Below are 21,929 nucleotides of genomic sequence, written 5' to 3'. Positions count from 1 at the left end.
AACATGTGGCGAGGGTAGCACCCAACCATGCTCCAGGTTGTTTTCACTATGCTCTGTTTTTCATGGCTAGCGTGTACTCCAACAACAGAAAAGGTTTCCAATGAAAACAGCCCACGCTGTTCTCCCTGCGTCAGCTCCACTGATCCAAAGTTCCCTGTCTTTCTTGGTTGCATCGTTTTCTCAGGTGCCGAACCATCTACACAATGACCTCGCTGCTTAATGACAGGTTCCTCAGATGTGATTTCCTCAGATGCTTCCCCCACTATTAAGCGGTACATGATTGTATCTTCTGTTCCCATCCCAGGAACTAGTAAGTTCTTCTCACGACACATGAGTCATACTTTTGATTCCATTTGGAGCCTTTGAGCTCAAAACGAGGCCCAGGACAGGCTTGGTGGTGCACACCTTTAATCCCAACACTTGGGAGGCAAAGACAGGCAGACCTCTGTGAGTTCAAGGCCAGCTTGGTACAAAGTGAGTTCCAGGCCAGGTAGGGCTACACAGTGAGACCCTATTCAAAAACAAACAAACAAACAAACAAACAAAAAATGAGGCCCAGCAGGGGAGCTTCAGAGTTTGGAGTGAGCATTTTACACCTGCCATCCACGGGGCAGAAAGGGGGCTGGAGTCATGATCTCCAGTCCATGTGAAAAGAGTCTGCTTGCCAAGGCCTGTTCGTGGAACCCCAGAAGACACACCACTGCAGTCAGAGAGTGCAGAAGGACCCCTGTTCCCTTGTAGAATGGCCGAACATTTATACATATCATTGAACCCCTCCGTTCCACCTGAGGGTTCAACAGGAAAATAGCCAAACTGCCATGATATGGGACCAGGCAAACCCTTCAGAATGTCAAGTCCTTATTGGGAAATCAAAAGAAATCATTACAGAGAACACTTACTAAGGTACTGGCACACTCAGCCCTAATGTTAGTTCTGTGACCATCTTTGTCTAGCCCAGATCTGCTAAGAATTAGCCCCCATACACCCAGCCCAGGGCCTCACCTAAAGTGTTCACAGTGACCACCTCACTGAAGGCGCTGGTTCCCAGCCTGTTCTGGGCCAAGACACTGAACTGGTATGCAGTCTCAGGCTCCAGGCTGTCTACCAGCAACCAGCTGGGCCCCGGTGGTACTGACAAGGACAGCCAGTCGTGGGGCCCAAACTGAGCCCGCTTCATCCTGGCCAAGAGAGAGAGAGAGAGGATGGGGGAGAAGGGGTGGGGTGGGTCACACTGGAGAGAAGAGCATGCACACAGGGTCCCCAAGGAAAAGGCAGTGAAAGGTCAAGCATTCTCAGGTTCAAGGGCAGGAAGAGGGATAACCAAGGTGGGGTTACCTGCCTGGCTCTGGCTATGCCAACTTTCATGGCACCAGGGCATACCCCACTGTGGTACCTCCCCAGTCAAAAGAGGTCCTCGGGTGTAAGTCATGCTGAAGATACTGGCCAGATTACCAGTTGCTCTGTGAGAGAATCTCACTGGAAGCGCTGCTTTATAAACGGGTTCTGCTTGATAGAATAGGGACACTGGATTTGAGAATGAGCAGCTAGGCAATGACGTGGCTAGAAAAGGGACCTAGATAACCTTGACTGTCTACCCTACCAGGGAGAGACAAAAGTGTGGCCCAATGTCATCCAGGATGCTGAGCTCAATCCAGTCCAACTTGGGTCATCTGAGGATATCCAAGGCATGTAACAAAAATGATCAGCGTTTGCTTCGTAGCAGGACCAGGACTCCTAAGGCCTTGAAGGCTAGAAATCACAATCAAGGGGAAAGTTACAGTGATGGAGAGTAAAGAGACTAGGGGTGAGGCTTTCCACTCTAAAGCCGCCCTCCTCCTCAACTCCCAATAGGCAAGGAAGCCACTTGCTACAGATGCAGTCCCAGATGACACCACAGGAGGGAGACATTGTCCTGGGTAACTGATACCCACAGGTTCCTCTCTAGGTTTTAAGACTCACTATCGCTACCAGGTATGCCCAATAATGTGAGCTGAGGCAAAAGAAAGCATGGATGAAAAGGAGGGAGGGGGACAGCAGGAGCCAATGACCATATCAGTACAATGAGCCAGGGCCTGTCAGAAAGAAGGGAAAACCTCTACCTTGGCAACTGATCTTCCCAACCAAAGCAAGTGAACAGAGTGTGATAAAAGTGATACAGATGGGCAGCAGTATAGAGCAGCACCACAGGCAACAAGGGAGCCCTTCTCTGCACCCAAATGTCTGTCCACCCCAGTAGACAGCTCTGCCATATCAGATACCACCCTTCCCAACTCCGAGGGACACAGACAATCCAGGTACAGTTCATCCACGGGGCTCTCAAAACTCCCAAGGTATGCATTCAGTCTGAGAACTGCTGGGGAAACGGAAGGCCCCCTCAACCTCATGCTGTTGAAGGCTCTCTCAGGTTTACATCTGCTTCTTCCTCCTCCCCAGATTCAGGCTGAACCAGGCTGAAGGAGAAGGAAGTCAATGGGCCACCTTCCACACTTGAGGAGGTTGTCCGTGAAGCTGGAGGCTGTAGCTCCCAGCTCAGGATGGGAATGTTAGGACGGGAAGCCCTGGGGATGTGGGGAGGAAGGGAATGCCATTCGGCTTCTCTTCACACCATCCCGTGCCTTGGGTCCTCATCCTGGTCCATGCATTTGTGAGACCTATCCACCCCGAGGTCTGGGCAAGGATCTTAAGTCCCTGATCTGGTTAATAACAGACATGAAAATGACATGCACAAAGTCCTAGGGAGAGAATACAGACAGTGGAGGCAAGGGCAGGGATGGGAGCAGGAGACCTGTTCTCCTAACTGGTACCTAGGACCTCTGGGCAAGGAACAGAATAAAAACTAGACCCTATACTTCACATGCTATTTTATAACACCATCAGGATCAGGAACCTAGAGAAAGACTGAGAGGGCACTGAGAGAGCCAAAGAGAGAGCAGAGGGGGGACAATTTAAGCCCAAATCAGCATTCTAGACTCCACGGTGGTAATGCAAGGATGCACGGAGTCCCTTATAGACATCCCTAGCATCTTTGAGAACTCAATCACTGCCTGGCCCACTTTGCTGTCTGCAGATCTGGCAAGTACAGATCCTAGCCTCCTTGGGCCCACCACCCACCCCAGGATGAGATGGGATGGGATGGAGTGGGATGGGATGGGGTGGGACGGGGCAGACTGGATGCCCTAAGTGGGACAAAGGAGGGAGAAGCAGAGAGCAAAGCATGCGGGGCTGACTCACAGAGGTCCGTACCAAACTGAGAATGTCTGCTCGTAGCCTCCATCATAGCCTGGCTCCCAGGACACATTGGCAGTTGTCATGGAGACCTGGACCCGGACACTGCCTGGGGCGTGAGGACTGGTGCCTGGAGACCAAGGAAGATAGCTCAGACCAAAAGAAGCTGAGCCCACATGCTAGGTCCCCATCATCTTCTTGTAGGAGACAGGAGAGGACAGAGCATGTAGTACCAAGATGTGTCATAGGAAGCGGCGGCAGCGAGGGCAGGATCCCAAGCCCACCCTGGCTCTGCTGGAGTCAGGGGGATAAAGCCCACCTGCTACATAGGCCAGCATCACCAGCAAGGACACAGGCCAGAAGAAAAACAGAACCCTCTTCATCCTGACCAAATTCCCATGCATCATGTGAGCTAAAAAAAAACATTCCCTTGACACCCTGGGAAAAACCAAAAGTCACATCCCCTAAATCTCTAGCTACAAGAGACAGCCACATTGCACACAGCAGACAACAGTGAGCCAGGTCTAAGGCCATGCCAGCACCTACTGCAGATGAAGGATGTGACTCTGAGCAGGAGCTCCCCTGCTAGGCTGTGAACGACAAGATGCAGACCACTTTATTCACAGCCTAACCTGGCAAGAAAATACTGAGTTGGCTTAGGGTACAACTGTGACTGTCAAGCTCCAAAGAGACAGGCTATACTACACTCCGGCTGACATGTCCTGAGTCATCGGAACAAGGGGTATTAGTCGCTTCCTCATGCCCCAGGCTACGGACACCAGCACTACCCTCAGGCAGCTCAGTGCCTGCCTGGCCAAGGTGCCACATCTGATTCTCACTCTTCCTACTCCAGTCTCCACGTGCTGTCCTCCCCAAGATGGGACAAACATGGACACTGAGCCTCCCTGCTGGAGTCCCCTGAGGTCAACGGTTTCAGGGTGTAGCCCTTGGTCTAACTTAGGAAAGACACCTGCCGAGTGAGAAAAGTCCCCCCAGCTGGCCTGTGCAAGCACGTACCAATGACAGTGAGGTGGGTGCTGGCAGTGATGCTTGTGACCACATTGGTGGCAACACATTCCCACTCCCCGTGGTCCTCCTTACTCAGGGCACGAAACTGGAGACTCCCGCTGGGCAGGGCATTGTGCTTGCTTCTGCTGGGCTTCCCTACCTTAGCCAAACAAGGAGCAGGAAAGAGGATGGGAGCGGGGATTCAGGTTAAGGGATGTTGTGCTCACAACTCAGGAGTCTCAGCGATCCCTGAGCCCGTTGCCAACACCCCACCACTGTCCACCAATGTGGCCTCCCCCCCTAACATCTGGCCTGTCCCCACAGGTCCAAATAGAACCACCACTGGATCCTCCCTGCCTCCCCCTATGGTGCAAGAGCTCCAAAGCCCAGGTACCTTCCTCCAGGTGATGACAGGGAAGGGGTCCCCTGCTGCTGCACAGGGGATGAGCAGCTCCCGGCCGGCCTCCTGCCTGTACTCCCAGCCTGGTAGCACCGTGAAATACGGGGGGTCCTAATGGACGCACAGAGACAGGTGTGAAAGGTTGGCCACAGGAAGACTGCCCACCACGGGGGGCCATGTACAGTCCTCGAGACGCACCTTCAGGACAAGCCGTGCGGGGGCAGACTGGCCCATGGTCCCCAAAGTGTTGTAAGGCACACACGTGTAAGTGCCAAGAGCCTCCTCTGTGGCCTCCTCAATGCGAATAGAGCCATCGTCCATCAAGGTCCAACCCAAGTTCTGCCAGACACAGATAAGAGAGCAGGGAGCCAGGGTCAGGACACAGGCACTATACCCCAGCCACTTCCAGGCAGGGTCTGAGCTGGGCTAGACCGAGTACAGGCTGGCACTGGCATCCCCTGTGGGCCTGGAACATAGCCAAACTCCTGCCCGATCACTGCTTTTTGTTTGCCTAGGCTTTTTAGGAGGAGTGGGGCTGGCAGAGAACCAGAGCCCAGAGGCAGCACCTTTACTGTCAGAAGGATGCTCCTCGTTCTGAGTCCCAACACTGCATCTCACTCATACCTTCTCTACCTGCAGTGGCCGGCCATCCTTATTCCACTTCACCACAGTAGCAGGTGGCTCTGCATCCACAGGACAACGGATATAGCCATGGATTCCCACGGGCACATAAATTACAGGGGGCATGTTGAGGACACGGGCTGGGTCTGTGAGAGGGGTGGTGTGGAAAAACATGAGAAGCCACGTGAGCACTCAGAGCAGAAGGTAAGCCAGCGCACACTCCCCGATTCCTTTGCAAAAGAACCTTTACATCTACTACTTCAGATTCTCAACATTCACCACAGTGCTAGGAGCCCGGGCCACCAACAATCCCACTCTCCAGCACTTACAGCCTAGGGGCCACACACAGCAGGCTGGGGCAGGCTGCACACTTCTTTTACCTGCCCAACTTACTATGCTTTTAAGAACCTTAGGATGTGCAAGAATGCATGGAGGCATTCAAAGGCACATTTCAAACGGCCCTAGTCTTCAGAAATCGGAAATGGCTCTCACCGCAGACATTACTCCAGCCCTGCCAAGCCAACAATGACCATGCACTTCTCCAACTACTTTGTACCCTGAAGTTTCTCAGGAGTAAGCAGTTAATTACTTCACATCCTAAACCAAAAGAGCAATGTCAGGTCTATGTACAATGCTGTCCCAAGCATAAGGATTGAGACTCCTTCCACTGGATGTCTGGCCTCCCTTGGCCACAGTATCCCACTTGACTCTGCGGTTAAAGGTAAAATCCACCATGGCCCCAGGACAGAGAGCAAGAGGCCCAGCAGCCCTTGTGCTGAAAGTTAAGTCACATTTTCTCATTTCTCCCCAGAACCCCTAGGGCTACAGAGGAGAAAGATCCGGAGCTAGGAAGGCTGTGATAAATGAGCTGGTACCTTTAAAGCATTCTGAGCTCTTCAGAGAACAGCCTTACATAAATACCAGGCCGGGTTATATATTTAGATGTAGCTTCCTACTTTTGTATGATAGTCTTTTTTTTTTTTTTTAATTCCTCCAAGGTTTTCAAAGGGTTTATGAATGGGAAATACTCTGAGCACCGCTCTTTAGCAGAAATAAAAATCCTTGTCTCACCCACCTATAAATCTCAACTCCCTGGATTCTCTTTGAAGGGAGGAAGGGGGTAAAAAGGGACAAGTGGGAGTGGGTGGCAATGCTGGTGCTGAGGAGAGCCAGGGAAACCAACACGCCTCTGCAAGAGAATAGTGGCCCACAGCTCCCAGGATGGAGCCGTCATCTTGACTGGCTTGGCATCCTTCTGAAGGCTGATCCCTGTTGGCTTGCTCACGCCTGCAACACTGCCACCTTCGGGCTCCTGTGGCACTGCCCGCATCCAGCCCAGAGGGAGAGACACACCCGCCAGGTGAAGCAGCCCCTTCCTGGAGTCCCCAGGATTGCAGGAGCACATCCCGTCTCCTGCTTTTCCCATTACAGGTCTAGAGGGACACACCCAGTGTCCTGGGCTTCCCGACTCATAAAAGTCTGGAACTTGCACCACGGCATGCTACAAATGCCTGAGTCGTCAGCAGTGCAGGGGAACTGAGGCCTCTGCTTCCACCAGCAAAGTCACCCCACAGAAATGAGAAAACACGTAGCATGAGGAGTGAGGTGGGACATCGCAGGCCCAATGGAGCTTCACCACTGTGACCTTGCCTGTCCAACAGCAGAGCCATGCAAACACTCAGACCTGTGCGGCCATCAATTGTTCCTCTAGTTGTCCTCAGCTCAGAGGCTGACTTAGACCACCATGTTACATCGTTCCTCCCTGCCACTCCATGTCCTCGGGTGTCCATAACTCTCCCACACCAGCATTCCAATAATGGAGGTCTGTCACCTATAGCGACAACCTGTGGCCTTGGTTGCCTGTGTGACAGGGCCATCCATGAGTCAAAAGGAAGACATTGATCTTCATTACCCATCTTCCCATCTCACTTTGTCACGATGTCCAGCTTGTCACAGGGTAGGAAGCAACCCAAGGTGCCCAAGTACTAATGCTAGGTGGGATCTAGGGCTCACACAGAAGCCCTCTATGCGTCTGGTGGAACAGCAGTTCATGAATTCGAGTCTCACAGCCCCTGAGGAGAGGGACTGGGAAGCCAGAGGGAGCCAGGTATGGAAGCAGACCAAGTCACCCAGAAAGGTCCTGCTCCACTCAGTACCCAATGTCCACGTGTGGAAAGATAGAGGGCAACTGGCAGAGAACCTAACCCTTCTCCCTCAGACACCTAGGAAAATGTGCCTAGCAACAACCAATTCAAGGCCCAGATATAAACCAGTATAATAACACAAGGATTACCATTCTGAATGACAAATGTCCAAAGTGAAGGTCTGTTTATCCTTGAACATGACCTAAACTTGAACCAATGAATTGGCTGACACCCAGTGATGGCCAGCCCACAGAAGACATCTGCCAGGATCAGTTCATTCTATTGGCCAGACTGGTCATGGCCTCCTCTAGAGGAGGACTATTCCTCCCTCGGATGTTCCTCTAGTTCTCAGAAACATGCTGGGTCTTCAGTTTCCAATCTAGCTAGTGCAGCTTGCACCTACTAGAATGCCCAGAACCCTCTCCCTCACCCCTACTCACACTGCACAGTCAGGTATGCTGAGGCAGAGGGGGAGCGCCCCAGGCTGTTGCTGGGGACACAGGTATACTTTCCAGCATCCTCTGGCTTCACTCGGAAGATGATCAGTGTCCCATCAATCAGGATCCGCACCCTTAGCTTCAGGTCACTGCAAAAGAGTGACAAGCAGGCAAGGAGAAGAGGGATGTTGGCAGAGATACAAGCAAGGTAGCAATGAGTCCCTTCTCCTCCCCTAGAGGCAGCAAGGAGACTTTGGGTTCCCAGGCACTGCCAGGGTCCCTCTCTCAAGGTAGGGGCCTGTGGGGACCCATGTGAGAGGGTTGGAGCAGGGTGCTGCTCACTTCTGGAAGTAGACGTTCTCATCCTGCCAGTACCAGGTGTAGGTGAGGTTGCCGGGATACGCCTCTGCCCTGCAGGTAAGCAGAGCATCCTGGGAGATGTTGACGGTGATGTTCTCAGGAGGGGAAACAATGAAGGGAGGCCCTGGGGAGAACAGGGAATAAACATCACCTCTCCTGATTGCGAGGGCTACCATGCCAAGCCTCCCAGGAAGCTCTGGGATGCTCAAGATGGGGTGTCTCAGCAGCAGAGCCCAGGCATTGGGGAGATGCTCCCAGCTGCTGTGAGGCACGGGCACCCTACTGTACCACATCTGCAATGGCTCCATGATTTCCAGACCAGCCATTTATAACCTCCATACAACTTTCCTGCCCAACTCTCTCCAACAGAGCTCAGGTTAGAAGGTACAAGGCCTGATCTTGTCTCTGAAGTAGACAGACTCTTATACTGTTCTCTAGTCGGAGGTTCTGGCCACTCAGGAGAGGAGCCTGGGGAGCAAAGAGGCAAAGCGCAGCAAGCCTTGGGACTGGTAAGCCAGACCTCAGCAGAGCTGGGCTTCGGCCCTCCCTTAGGGGGTATGCCGCTTCCCACCCTCCGCCTCAGCTCCCGCTCAGCCCTCAGAGGCCAAAGGAGAGAACGTCACCACGGTTGCCCTGCCAACTAGACATAAGCACCTTAACTCCCACCATTACTCCGGCATGCAGAGACCCCCTACCTGACACCCATCCCATCCTGGGCAGTGGATGCTCAGCCCCTTTCAGGGCACTCTGGGACCAGACAGTCAGGCCAACATCTCGCAGCTCACTACAGAACCCAGCTTTACTCAAAGTCCCTGATGTTATTTAAATGTCAGGGGCTTGGATCATTGTCCTGTCCTTATATATTGATGCCACCCCTAATGGATAGATGACCTTAAGGCGTTTCCTCCCTGACGAAGGGGGAGACATGGGCCGAATGCCCTCTCAACAGGGAATCAGAAATGGCTCAGCACACTCCCTGTCCTCCTGCCACGCCATTCCTCAGCTGACCAGGGTGGGAGACGGGGTAAGTGATATCTATGAGACAGGCCCCACCCAGCTCCTCTAGCGCCCCCAGTTGGGCAGGCTGTGCCCTGAGAAAATGTTCTCCAGGGGTCAGCAGGCCTGGAAGCCTCCCACAGAGTTCCAGAGACAGAGAGGCTAAAAGAGTCTCCCTACCTTGAACAAGCAGATGGGTTGTATGCACAGCCTCACCCTGGATGCTATATGCTCGGCAGGTATACGCGCCTCTGTCTTCCCGACTGACTGATGTCACTGTCAGGCTACCGTCACTCACCTAGAGGCCCAGAAAGAATTCAGCATCAACCTGTGGGCCGCACCAGCGTGTCTCTTAAGAAAAAGATGAGTTCTGAGAAGCTGTCAATGGCCTCAGAGACTCATATACAGGGGCAGAGAGAGGACAAGGACCTCCTTCTTCACCTTCCTACAAAAGGCAGCAGAATGCTTGCCGTCAAGCAAGGCCATTGGTTTGTCTGCCGCCACCCTGGGCCCGGACACATAACACCAGCAGCCAGCTGCCTTAGATGGGAGATGCGTAAGGAGAGAGGATGAGGAAGAGTGGTTGTGGTACCCAGATGAGGGCTGCACTCACCTGGTACTTCCCACTAGCACCGAGGAGGGTCCCTTCCTTGAGCCAGGTGACGATGGGCTTAGGGTTCCCAAAAGCAGTGCAAGTCATGGTAATACTTCCCCCTTCCTTGGCCTCAATGTACTGGGGGGGTGTTTCTGTAAAGGTGGGAGGGGCTGCAAAGAACACCAGGAAAGTGAGAGACAGACTCCATCATCTACCTGGGCAGAACGCTGTAGGATGCAAGGACAAAGGAACAAAAACAGAGCGCAGAGACTTCTACCCTGTATAATCAAATGTATCACGGCGGGTTGGCAAGGGGGACACATGATGGACCTAGGACCTACTGATTAAGTGAGGTTATCCTCTCCCATGCTCTGAAAGGATGAGTAACACTCCATCCTGTTTGGGTTACCGGCTTTTAAGAGACTCAGCACCCTTCGCCTGAGCTGCTTGCAGAGACAGTCTGGTTAACTTTGACCTACTCTCAGTCTGGCTGTCTGCAAATTCTATACTCATCCAGCTGAACTTAGCTCCTACCCAGGAAAGTATTTAAGAACACCTACAATTGGGAAGCTGCTGTGCTCAGTGCTAGGAATAGGACAAACAGAACTGAAGAATCTCCCACCTCCCTTCAGGATTATCACGCTGCACAGGGGCTCCTCCTTCCCGTATCCCAAGCCCATTCATTTACAGGAGATTTCTTGACTGAGTCCCAGCAAGGCCTACTACAGGTCCCAGGCGAAGGATGCTCAATCGTACTTTTACCTCAGTCCACAGACAGGGAAAAATCTCCCACCTGCCTGCCTCCTCGTCTTTGGGTCCTGTGGACAAAGGTGAGCAGTGAGTTCCACAGGCTACTACCTTCTTAAGTCTCCCCTGATTACATGAGGTTATCCTCTCCCGGGCACTGAAGGCGGGAGTAACACTCCATCCTGTTTGGGTTACCGGCTTTTAAGAGACTCAGCATCCTTCGCCTGAGCTGCTTGCAGAGACAGTCTGGTCAACTTGGACCTCTCAGACTACTGGCTTCCATGCTCTTCCAAAATGGCTGTTCTGAATCCTAGCACCAAAGCCCGCAACACTAGGATAGGCCATCCTGGCTTCCTCTCAAGGGCCCAAGTTCAAGTACTAGCCTGCCATATCATCTCAGGCAGGTTCTTCAGGCTCTCTGGGCTTTCGACTCTAGAAAATCCTCTCCCCTCTAGAATTGAGGTAGGTAATAAAAGGGACAAAGGTTTACGAAAGATCCTGTGTAAAATGCAGACAAATGCTTACAGCAAACTCTGATCGCTCTGCTATCATTACTGCCATTATCACCCCGGCGGGCTTTGGTCTGAAGATGAAGGAAGAGCTTCAGAAAGGCTCTTTCCCCCTCCATAGAGCCATGCCCCAAGAGTCAGTCAGAGGGCACCAGAATTGGATCCGGCCTACACCAGCTGCACCTCCTGGACACGCCCTCCTGCTGACTCTAACGACACTGGTTTTCTGTGTCTCCTCTGCAGCAAGGACTTTCAACCTCAAGACTGTCCATTTGCAGAAGCTCTCGCTCGGCCTGGAACTCTATATCCAGATCCCATTTCATTGATGCACGTGAGCAGGTGCCTTTCCCTAGTGCCGCTGAATACTCAAATTTCCTGTCGCTCCTGGATGTAGAGTGCTCAACAGACATTTCTTGAATGGAAGAATGAATGAAATAAATGAAGACCTACAATGTACACGTCTATAGCCCAATACAAATGCACGTACATCAATCCTCGAGGAAGCAAGACCAAGCAGGGCCACGTTGGCCTCAAATCTCCAATATGTATAGCTGGGTGGATACACAGGACATTTGGAACTACAGGGTGAATAAAGAAGTACATTCCGTCACATGAAACGCACATTCTCAAAAAAAGCAGTGCTCAGCCCACGTTCAGAAAGACTAAAAGCAATGGTGACAAGCCTTCCCAAGTCCTTGTAAAGGTGTCCTGGGACTCCGGCCTCCAAGCACTGAGAATGCGTACTCACACCAGAGCCTACATTCACCCGCCCTGCCCCTGAAATTCAGTTAACTCAACCACAGCCTCTATTACCTCTGGTGTCAAGCTTAAAAGAAAAGATAATAAATTAAATTATGTCCTGAAGTGACAAATTAATTACTAATTACATAATTACTTTATTATTTAGGTGCTAATCAGGAAAGTACTTTGAACAATTTCAAGTTTTCAGGAAAATAATGGTTTGACTCTCAATTATTTACTGAATTAGGTGTTAGCTTGCCAGCTGCATTTCCAGGCTTAATTCCTCTTGCAAGTGCCCTATAATTAATAGCGCAGGTCGAAAATAAGCTGGCCTCTCCTCCAAGCCATACACCAGACCGAAAGTAAGACTCAGCTTGGGCTTCGGAGGTATTTTATGTGTGACAGAGGAATAATTGGGACTGTTTCCACCCCACCAGTCTTCAGAGAAAACACAGGAGGCGAATGAGACCACTTTTTGTAGCTTATTTTCGTCCTGGGCTTTCTAGCTCCAAAGGTATCCCTGTCACAAAATGCCTGACACTATACATTCTGCTCTGGGTGTGGCACATGGTTGGCACCCGCTCCTTTCTGTCCAGAATGGAAATATTTACACAGGAAGAAATTTTGGAAAAGAGGAAATGGGGGCCTAGGCGGGACCCCTCTTTCCTGAAGGCTGCTGCTCTGTTCTACTTCTTACTGGCCAGCTCCTGGGTGATAGTGAACTGCACTCGAAGGCCTGGAGCTCAAGCACAGAGCAGATGGTAGCTCCACCTCAGGACTCTGCCCAGAAGTTGCAAGTCCACAGACTGCCCGCACTCCCGAACTGAGGTGCTCTCCTCCGGGTTCCCAAAGGCCCAAAAGTCCCTACAGGGAAGGAGCCTTCCCACCTCACTCCCTGCTCTTGCCTAAGTTCCTCCCTGGCCAGGTTTCCGGACAGAGGCCATGTCCTCAGAGAGGTTCTCCTCTGTACTCTCGAAGGCACAAAGCAATCATTTCTGGACATGACTGGAAGCCTTAAACACCAGGATTGGGTCATGTCCCCTGCTTGACTCCCAGAGCCTGCCACAGAGAGGACATTGGGAAACACATCTTGAATGGACAATTTTTGGTAGATTCACCAGGACCTCAGTGCCCCCTAGCCTGCTATCCCTGCCACCCACATTTTGATCAGCTTGCCCCTTCCCCACTGTGAAAATGTGGTTGCTATCTTGCCCACAACTACCCTTGGATAATTAGTGCTCAAGACACAATCTCACAGAGCAGTCCCCTGAATCTTGCAACATTCTGCAAACAGGTTCTTTCCGAGAAAGCTGAAACTCAAAGAGGTGATTTAACTGGCCCCAACGACTTACTATGCAATGGATTCAAGACATGAGCCACATCTTTGACAGGTCTTGGTCCATGTCTATTCCACTCTGAGAAACTAGAAATGCCTGAGTAATCAGCTCATGCAAATGAAGACAATATCCAGTAGAAAGTAAGTTTGCAACGACTCTACCTTCCTGAACATGAATCTTGGCTGCATAGCTGGTGTCTGGGTTCCCGGAAGAGACACCATCAATCAGGATGATGGGAGAGCTAGGCCACACCTCGAGGCAGTTTCAGGCAGTAGGAAAAGGCACACCAAAAGAAAATGATGATGATGATGATGATGATGATGGTGATGATGATGATGGTGATGATGATGATGGTGATGATGATGATGATACAGGATCTCCTCACTTGTTGCTCAATCACGGAAGCCCTGAGCAGCAAATCTACCTTCTGAGTTATGATCTGCTTGGGTTCCTGAAGAGGAGATTTCCCTGCACACACAACTGGCTCAAAGGGTCATGGGAAAGCCAGCTGCTGCTGGAGAAAATCTACACAAGGTTTAAAAAAGCTGCCTTCAACAGCAGGCGCCAACAAGAGCTAGTGACAAGCCTGCCTCTCAGCTTGGGTTCACCAGCTTTAAAGTGTCCTGCACTATAGGCCAACACTCTTGCTAAAACAATCTCTTCCGGGGCTAAGAACATAACTTTGGCAAAGCATGTGCCTGGCCTGTACAAGGCCCTGGCTTTGATTTCCAACACTGAAAAAGAAATATTTATCTCTTAAGAAAAAACTAAAATCCTCTGTTCTCCCAGACTCTGGACAGGCTCCCAAATACAGGGAGAGCATAAGTCTACCCAACCCCACTAGAAAGGGGAGAGAGAACCATTCTTCAAGGCAGAATCATCTCGAGAGAAATTTCTAATTTAGGAGCATCAATTCTCAGGGCCACAGCATCTATATAATCCCAGATTTATCCCAGATACAGCACATCTCAGCATGGATGCTATTAAAACCTCATCCTACATGGAGACCTTAAGACTCAGCCCCTGAGACCATCGCCACTGTGGACCCAGGACACTCCAGCCTAGAGCAGCCCTGGAGCTCAGCAAGCTCATCCAGGCCTCCTTGCCCCAGTCAGACACTTGAAAAGCGTCTGTGCATAGCACAATCCATTTAACATGAGCTATAAATAACTGACAGCCATTAAAACAGTTCTTCTTCCCAGGATTCTCACATTTTATTAGCTGGTAAACCCTGTTCAAGCAGGAAATGGGTCTGGATTTACTCAACCTTATTTACCCATCACCTGGTGCAGGGCTAGGAACATAATAGACCCTTGGTACTTATTACCCAAATAAATGCACTTAACAAGGACTAAGCGAGCAACCTGGAAGAGTCGTGCTGAGACTCAAGGAACTCCACCTGAGAAAAGACATTCCCTGGGCTAGCAGAGTCATCTGAGGCCAAGAAATGATACAACACTGGCCAATCAAACCCCCTGATGCCCAGAAGCAGATTCAAGCCTTCCTGAGAGGAACTCTGATGTCACCCCACACACAGGGTATCTGCTGCTTGCATGCGTGCTTCTGACCCATGAATTCCAGGAACCCATCTGAGAGGTGTAAAGAAGACTCGAACCAAGATCTTATGGGGCCAGAGCTTACTGGGGCTCCTCTTAGTAGAGGCACTTCCTCCAGAATAGGTCCCAGAGGCCATCTTCCTTGGTCACTCCCAAGAAACATTTACGCACCGTTAATGGTGAGATGGACCCAGCTGCCGTTGTGGAATGTGTCATACTGCTGGTCCAACATGAGGACTTTGCATTCGTACCAGCCCTGGTCCTCCGAGCGCACCTGCTCCAGACGCAGAGATGCTTTATCGTGAAGACTGGCCCGGCCTGGGGAGGGGGGGGGGGACATAGCGAACAAAGCCCAGTGAGCCATCAGGCCAAGCCATCAGCTCTCCCACTCCCCCAGCAAAAGACAAAGGGACCCTTCATAACGTTTAGACCACTTCCCATGGCAGTGTCCCCAAACGGCAGTCGGCACCCACCATGGGTCACAGGGACAAAAGCCAAGGCTAACTGCCTTGACCATGGGCCACTGCCCCTCCCCAGATGGCCCTGCGCCAGCCTACAAGGGCAACTTGCTGTGTGTGGCACAGACAACAGTCCCTGCTCCTTAAAAAATGTGCCCATTCTTTTGGAGATCTGGGCAAAAGAAAGGCATGATGGATGCAGACATGAGAAGATACAGAAAAGGATAGACTGGGGTTGCCCCCATCAGGACCCACTATATCTTGGTCCCATTAGGACTTTTCTGAATCAGCTTCCTTCTGTCTGCCTTCCCTCACCAGGCAGAGGGAAGGCAGGCCAGGGCAAGATGCTTGGGTCCCTCCCACTCCTGCTACCAAGGATGACATATGCCCCCAAAGACCACCCTAGAAGGGCCAGGTAAGGCAAGGGTTGGCAGTTCTTCTTTGGCCCTCTCTGTGACACGTAGGGCAGAGCAGAGTCCCTGCCCACACACCAACAGACAAAGCAGCCCTCTTGCCCCACCTTCCACCCCAGCCCACATTCACCCAAACCAAAACCACTGTTTCCTGTGCTTGTCTCCCCGCCTCAGAGTCAAGCCTTCCTTGCAGGAACTCTGATGCCACCACCCTGCCTAAAAAGACTATCAAAGTTAATCCTGGCCAAATGGAGGGCAGGGGACATAGGCTCAACAGAAAGCCAATCAGCAAAGGGCCTGGTGCCGTGGTACAGGCCTGTCATCCCTGATACTCAAGAGGCTAATATGGGAAGACTTCTGCGAGGTAGAAGCCGGGATAGCAACTTAGTGAGACGCTGACTCACAGAGACTCGGGTGGGGTTCAAAGGAAAGTGTAATGCTTTGAGTTCCACAGCCAGCACCAAAGGAAGACATGAAGGCGGCAGAGGAGGGAGGGAAAAGAAAAAGAATGGATGCCTCCTCAGAGAAAGTTAATTCAGAGCTCAGACGCCGTAGGAAAAAGAAAGGCAAAGCCAGGACCCTGCCTGTCCCCTCGCTTTCTCTCAGCTCCAGCACATGTTCACACTCACAGACATACACATGCACACTCCCTGCACCCTCCTCACCGGCAGGCTGGCGGGGTGGCAGCAGTGAGTCACAGGGAGACCACGCTGGCACAATAATTACAGAGCAACACACAAATGGGGCCAGGGAAAGCGGGGTGGGGAGTGTGGCGGGGGGGGGGGGGGGGGGGTGTTAGTGGCAGAGGAGGTGAGATCGGGTATCTGCCAGGGCCACAGACAGCAAACAGTGGAGATGCACTCCAGGCTCAGCATAGGACACCCAACTTCAGAGCCAGGACAGTGGGGGGCACACAGACAGCCGATCCTGCAGCCTTGTACCATAGCTGGGGAGGGGTGGAGCTATCTCCCTTCCTCCCTCTACTCCTTGCTTCCTCCCACGGGGCCCTCTTTCTAGCTTGCCCTGGACTCCTCCTGGCCTCTCATCACATCCCCACACTGAACAGACAGGCCTGCCTCACCTCCCACTTCCTCTCCTACCTATGATGAAAACCCACTAGAGGGCAGAGAGAGAAGGCAAAGGGCAAAGACCATAAGAAACCGAGATTAATAGGACCAGTCAGGAAAAGGGCCAGAAGTGACAGAGATAAAAATGAAGAGTACCTGGGACTTTGTGGATACCACTGAGTCCTGGCAGGAAGGTGCCACACAGCCACAACCTACAGGGGGGTGGAGAGAAAGCGGGGGACAGCCCTCATCACTCATACCTTACCTGCATACTCAGGGTCCACATGTGGGGGATAGTAGCCAAACTTGATGAAGATAGGGATGGGGACCCCAAACTTGAACCACTCTACAACATAGGGTGGGGGCTGTCCCGTCACTGGATGGATTACGTCGCATCTCAGGACAACACCCTCACCGGCTCGGGCAGTCACAAACTCGGGTTCCTCTCGCAGGCCGTGGGCACCTAGCAAGGACAGCCAAGGTCACACATGAAGAATTGGCAAAAAGATCCCACTCCTACAGTTTATGCTGATGTCCAAACCTCCCTCCCCACTTCTGGACCTGCCCCTTGCCCCGCCAAGTGTCCGTGGACACCCATCTCTTATGCATACCTCCCTGTGCCCTGAGGACCTTCAAGATTTTCCTGTATAGCTTTGGAAGAGGAGAAGAAAGGAGGGGGACATCCCAATTTCTCTAGTCTTGCAAGCAAGACTTCCCATCCCAGACCCCAAAAGCAGCAGGCATAATCATGCCTGGCCTGCCTTCCTCAGGTATCCCCTGCCCTTCGAAGAAGCATCAGGAGCTATAGACACAGGGGATGCAGAGTCACATCCCCTTCAGCCCTGGGGGCCCTGCCCAGCTGTAGCCCTTACATTCAGCATTTCTTTCTAAAGCAAGGCACTCCCCAGTGAAGCCGGGTGGGCGAAGGCAGAGCCAGCCTCCTCCTCTGCCCCACCCCCAGCTCAGCCTGGTGTTACTGCACTAAACAAGAGGGCTCCTACAGGAGTGAGCGGGGGAATCCCTAACAAGCTAAGGAGGCTGCTTGGCAACACCAGAGGGAAAGCCCCACGGGCCTGAGCGGCCTCTCCAGCCCCTCCTCCAACCCACTGCGCCAGCTTTTGCTGCAGAGGGGAGCAGGAGGCACTGCAGCCCTCCAATTTCCAGACCTTGAATCTATTAGACTCCCACAGTAGCTCCAGACACCACCATTAAGGGAGAGAGATGACGGTAACCAAGGAGGGGGCACTGGAGCAATCCCCTACCTTCCACAGACATCAAAATCAGGGAGCCAGAGAGGGTACACCCATATGGGGAAGAGCATAAGGGACCGAAGCAGGCAAGAGAGGCCTCCATCCTGCCCAAACTGCAAGCTTGAGGAGCCAGGAAAGAGGCTGACTCTGGGGACACTGTCCACACATATCAGAGCAAACAAAACCTGAAGTCCACCTCCAGCCAGACACCCTTCTCACACCAGGAAGGGAGAGGGACATGACAAGGTCACCTTGATCATTTCTTCCAATGAGAAGGACAGTCTCACCTCACCCCTGCCTGCCTTCAACAGCTCAGGACTCCCAAGCTAACTACACATTTTCCCCTGTACCATCCTCCAAGCCCAGCTCTCCAGGGCAGTACCAAGGACAGCAGCCGCCAACAGGAGGCTGGAAGCCTGGTGCCTATTCGGCCCTCTCACCCAAAGATGCTGCTGGAGAGCAAGCGAGCTTTGTGTGAACACTTCTGCTTTCTGCACCTGACCCCCGTGAGCTCATGCCTCTTTCTCCCTTTCACATCTCTGGGTCTAGCTGTGTTTTTCCTGACCACTGTCTACCTCTCTGTCCTCTGTACCAGCTTTCTCCTTTCTCTGGGTCTTATTTTTCTCTTGCTGACTCCTCTGGGTATCTGTCTTTGTCTCTTTCTGGCATTCATGCGTATGTGTGCTTGTGTGCTGTGTATCTGTGTCTGTCTGTCTCTCTCTCCTGCTCCTTCCTCATGTCTCTCTGTCAATGCCTCCATCTCTGTTTCTTTCTTACTCCCACTCTGTGTGGGTGATTCTGTCTACCTGCCTCTCTCTCTCTCTCTCTCTCTCTCTCTCTCTCTCTCTCTCTCTCTCTCTCTCTCTCTCTCTCTCTCTCGTGTGTGTGTGTGTGTGTGTGTGTGTGTGTGTGTGTGTGTGTGTGTGTGTGCGCGCACGTGTCCTGTGGATTTCTGCTGGCCTATGACATAAGGGATTTTGCCTGCTTTTCAGAAATGTGGAGCTTGCTATATGCATGTGTGCTTCTTGTCTGTGCCTCTCCAAGGAGTCAGTGTGTGTCGCCTGTGTCTCCCTCTCCCCCCCTCTTCCTCCCTCTTCTCTGCAACTTGCGGAAGGAGGAGGCAGAGAGGGAGGCAAGCCCTTCCAGAAGCCTATTGGCTCCCGGTGACATCACTGTTTTCTAGAGAAAGAGCTAAGATCACTGAGTATTTTTGGAGCAAAGCGGAGTGTTGCCCTCACCTGCCAGAGGCCCAGGCAGGTTTCCCAGCCTCCCCTCCTCCAATCTGGCTGCCGGCTGTTTGCAGCCCAGGCCCTCCAGGAAAGGAGAGGGTCCAGCTGCAGGGAGTGTCTCCCAGCATCCCCCACATCCCATAGGATACCTGGGCAAAAAAGCCTACTGAATCCAGGCATACAAAGACCAGCACTGGACCAAGAGGAATGAATGGTCAGCAGGATCCATGAGCCAGAATTGGGGTGGGGTGGGGGAGCAGTAATGCATGTGTATGTGTGTGCACGCATGCAAAAACTACCTGCAGCACAGCCTATGAGGAGATTAGGAGACAAACTACAGGAAAGGAGTGATTTTCCCCAGGTCCAGGTTACCTGGAGGTGGGCAAAGTGGCCCACTAAAGGTAGCTTGTTTCTCCCTAAATTCTAGGGAGAAAGAAGAGGGCTGGAGGACACTATGAAGCTCTAATAGTCAACTTCTGCTCTGGACAACGGACTGCCAAGTCCAGAGCTCTGGAGAGCAATACCCAGAGGTAGGTCAGCTTTGGCATGGGTCCCCACAGGGCCAGCTGCTCATTTGCACCCAGCACTGCCTGGCTCTCACTGCATCTCAATCAGCCAGCTTCTTCACACCTTCCCTCCCAGCCCTGAAAGGAAGGCTTCAGGCTCACACTCCTGGCTTCAGCCAGCCGCTGGGCTGAGCCTTGAGCCCCAAGCATGAACACCTCCCCCCAGGTAGCAGGGCAGGCACCCTCTCACCAGCATCTCTTCTCCAGAGCATCCCGACCACAGACAAGTGACTGCAAAGCGGATGCCTCCCCAAGCTGACAGACGAGACAAAATGAGACAAGTTTCTCCCCAAAGAAGGCGAGGGGGAAGCCATGTCTCAGCCTCCACACTCAGCCCAAGCTCTCCTGGGTTTCTGGATCTCAAAATAGTCGTCTTCTCTTCCTCTTCACATACACACACACACACACACACACACACACACACACACACACACACACACACACACATACATACACACACACACACACACACATACATACACACACACATACACACACACACACACATACACACACACATACACACACATACACACACACATACACACACACACACACACATACACATACACACACACACATACACACACACACACACATACACACACATACACACACACACACATACACACATACACACATACACACACACACACATACACACACACACATACACACATACACACATACACACATACACACACACATACACACACACACATACACACACACACACACACACATACACACACACACATACACACATACACACATACACACACACACACATACACACACACACACACACACATACACACATACACACATACACACATACACACACACACACACACATACACACACACACATACACATACACACACACACATACACACACACACATACACATACACACACACACATACACACACACATACACACACACACACATACACACACACACATACACACACATACACACACACACACACACATACACACACACACACACACACACACACACACACACACACACACACAGTGTGTTCCCTCACTCTATCACCCACAAATACCTCTCTCTAGGCCTGATTTTTCTCTGAGCCAAAATATGTCTAATAAACATCTCTCCAGAAAAACTCAGTGAGGGAAAAAAAAAAAAGAAGTCATCAGCCTGGCATACAGTGGGAAGAGGCCTTTAAAAAAGGAGAAATTGAGAAATCAAACACAGGAGAAGCAAACCCCAGTCCAGGGGTGAAAAAGACTCGGGGCACGAACTTGGGGGGGAGGGGGGCGCAAATAGATCTCATGCAAGCTGGATGCATGTCCAACCCAACTTGGGAGACACTCAGGTCAGTTACCAGAACAAAGAGACACTGGAATTTAAAGAACCCAAGAGTCAGAGCCGAGCCTAGGTAAGGCAGACCTATTTGTCCCCAGCAGGGCCACAGGGAATAGCTGGAAGGCAGGGGATGAGGAAGGAGGAGGGCCAGAGAGAAAATGCTCAGGAATAGCGACCACAGATCCCTCCCTTAGACTGGCTTTGGCAGCAGGTGGGCATGAGAAGGAGGCCAGCAAATGCTCTTGGCCCCACACAGCACGTTTAAGAGGGCAGAATATGGTTCTGTATGCCTAGTAAGTCCTAATCCTGAGTGTCTGCCCAGCCCACTTTAGGACTATGCCAGCCTAGCAGGAAAGAGGAAGCAAGAGGGTAGGTGGATGGAGTGGGTCCCTACAGGTTGGCTGACCTTTTGGGAAGCCCATAGGATATAAATCTCCCATTCTCTGGGCCAGGTGGTACCCAGTGGGTAGCTGAGTCCAGAGCTGCCAGCAGACACCCTGTGAGCACAGAACCACAAGGCAGCCAAGACTTAGCACAGCCCCACATCCAACAGTCACAACCTGGAGCCAGGAAAGGGCTGGTGAAGAAGGGTCCTGAGGATGGAAAACCACTTTCAAGTACCCAGAGAAGAGGCAAGAGGCAGGTGTCGAACCCCCAGCTGCAGCTGGAAGGCAAACAGAACACACTGCCCAGCTCCACCATATACAGGGTCTGTACCAGGAGTGTGATGCTATGTGCCTACAGTGTGACCCCTAACACGGTGATGCTATCTTAATTTCACAAATGGGGGCAGTATGTGGCTCCCCCAAAGGTATATGAGTGAGTCAGGATTCCTTCCAGAACCCAGGTGGCCAAGGTCCCCTGTACCCCTTTCTGTCCCTAAATAGCTTCCACCCACATTCTGCATAGGTTCTAAGAGTTCAGACCTTAC

The 21,929-nt window shown here is 52.0% G+C and overlaps 1 protein-coding gene across 9 annotated transcripts in view; it reads right to left on the bottom strand.

The window, feature by feature from the left end:
• The window catches only part of Igsf9b (immunoglobulin superfamily member 9B), a 56,509-nt gene that overhangs the window by 28,477 nt on the left and 6,103 nt on the right, over positions 1–21,929 (bottom strand). For 2 of the 9 annotated variants that reach the window (XM_052755489.1, XM_052755480.1), the window contains exons 1-13: positions 19,850–19,985; positions 16,880–17,077; positions 14,848–14,994; positions 9,805–9,956; positions 9,372–9,489; positions 8,178–8,319; positions 7,839–7,984; positions 5,258–5,400; positions 4,832–4,972; positions 4,628–4,744; positions 4,243–4,393; positions 3,232–3,355; positions 1,003–1,178 (exon numbers count right to left, since the gene is read on the bottom strand). In XM_052755489.1, coding sequence (XP_052611449.1) covers positions 1,003–1,178; positions 3,232–3,355; positions 4,243–4,393; positions 4,628–4,744; positions 4,832–4,972; positions 5,258–5,400; positions 7,839–7,984; positions 8,178–8,319; positions 9,372–9,489; positions 9,805–9,956; positions 14,848–14,994; positions 16,880–17,077; positions 19,850–19,973 — 1,879 coding nt within the window. In that variant the 5' untranslated portion in view covers positions 19,974–19,985. The other 7 variants (XM_052755471.1, XM_052755464.1, XM_052755430.1 and 4 more) reach the window with 7 other exon arrangements.

The sequence above is a fragment of the Peromyscus californicus genome, unplaced genomic scaffold, assembly GCF_007827085.1.
Source record: "Peromyscus californicus insignis strain IS unplaced genomic scaffold, ASM782708v3 Scaffold_11__1_contigs__length_118956290, whole genome shotgun sequence".
NCBI lineage: Eukaryota > Metazoa > Chordata > Mammalia > Rodentia > Cricetidae > Peromyscus > Peromyscus californicus.
This window is presented reverse-complemented; position numbering and strand designations above follow the sequence as displayed.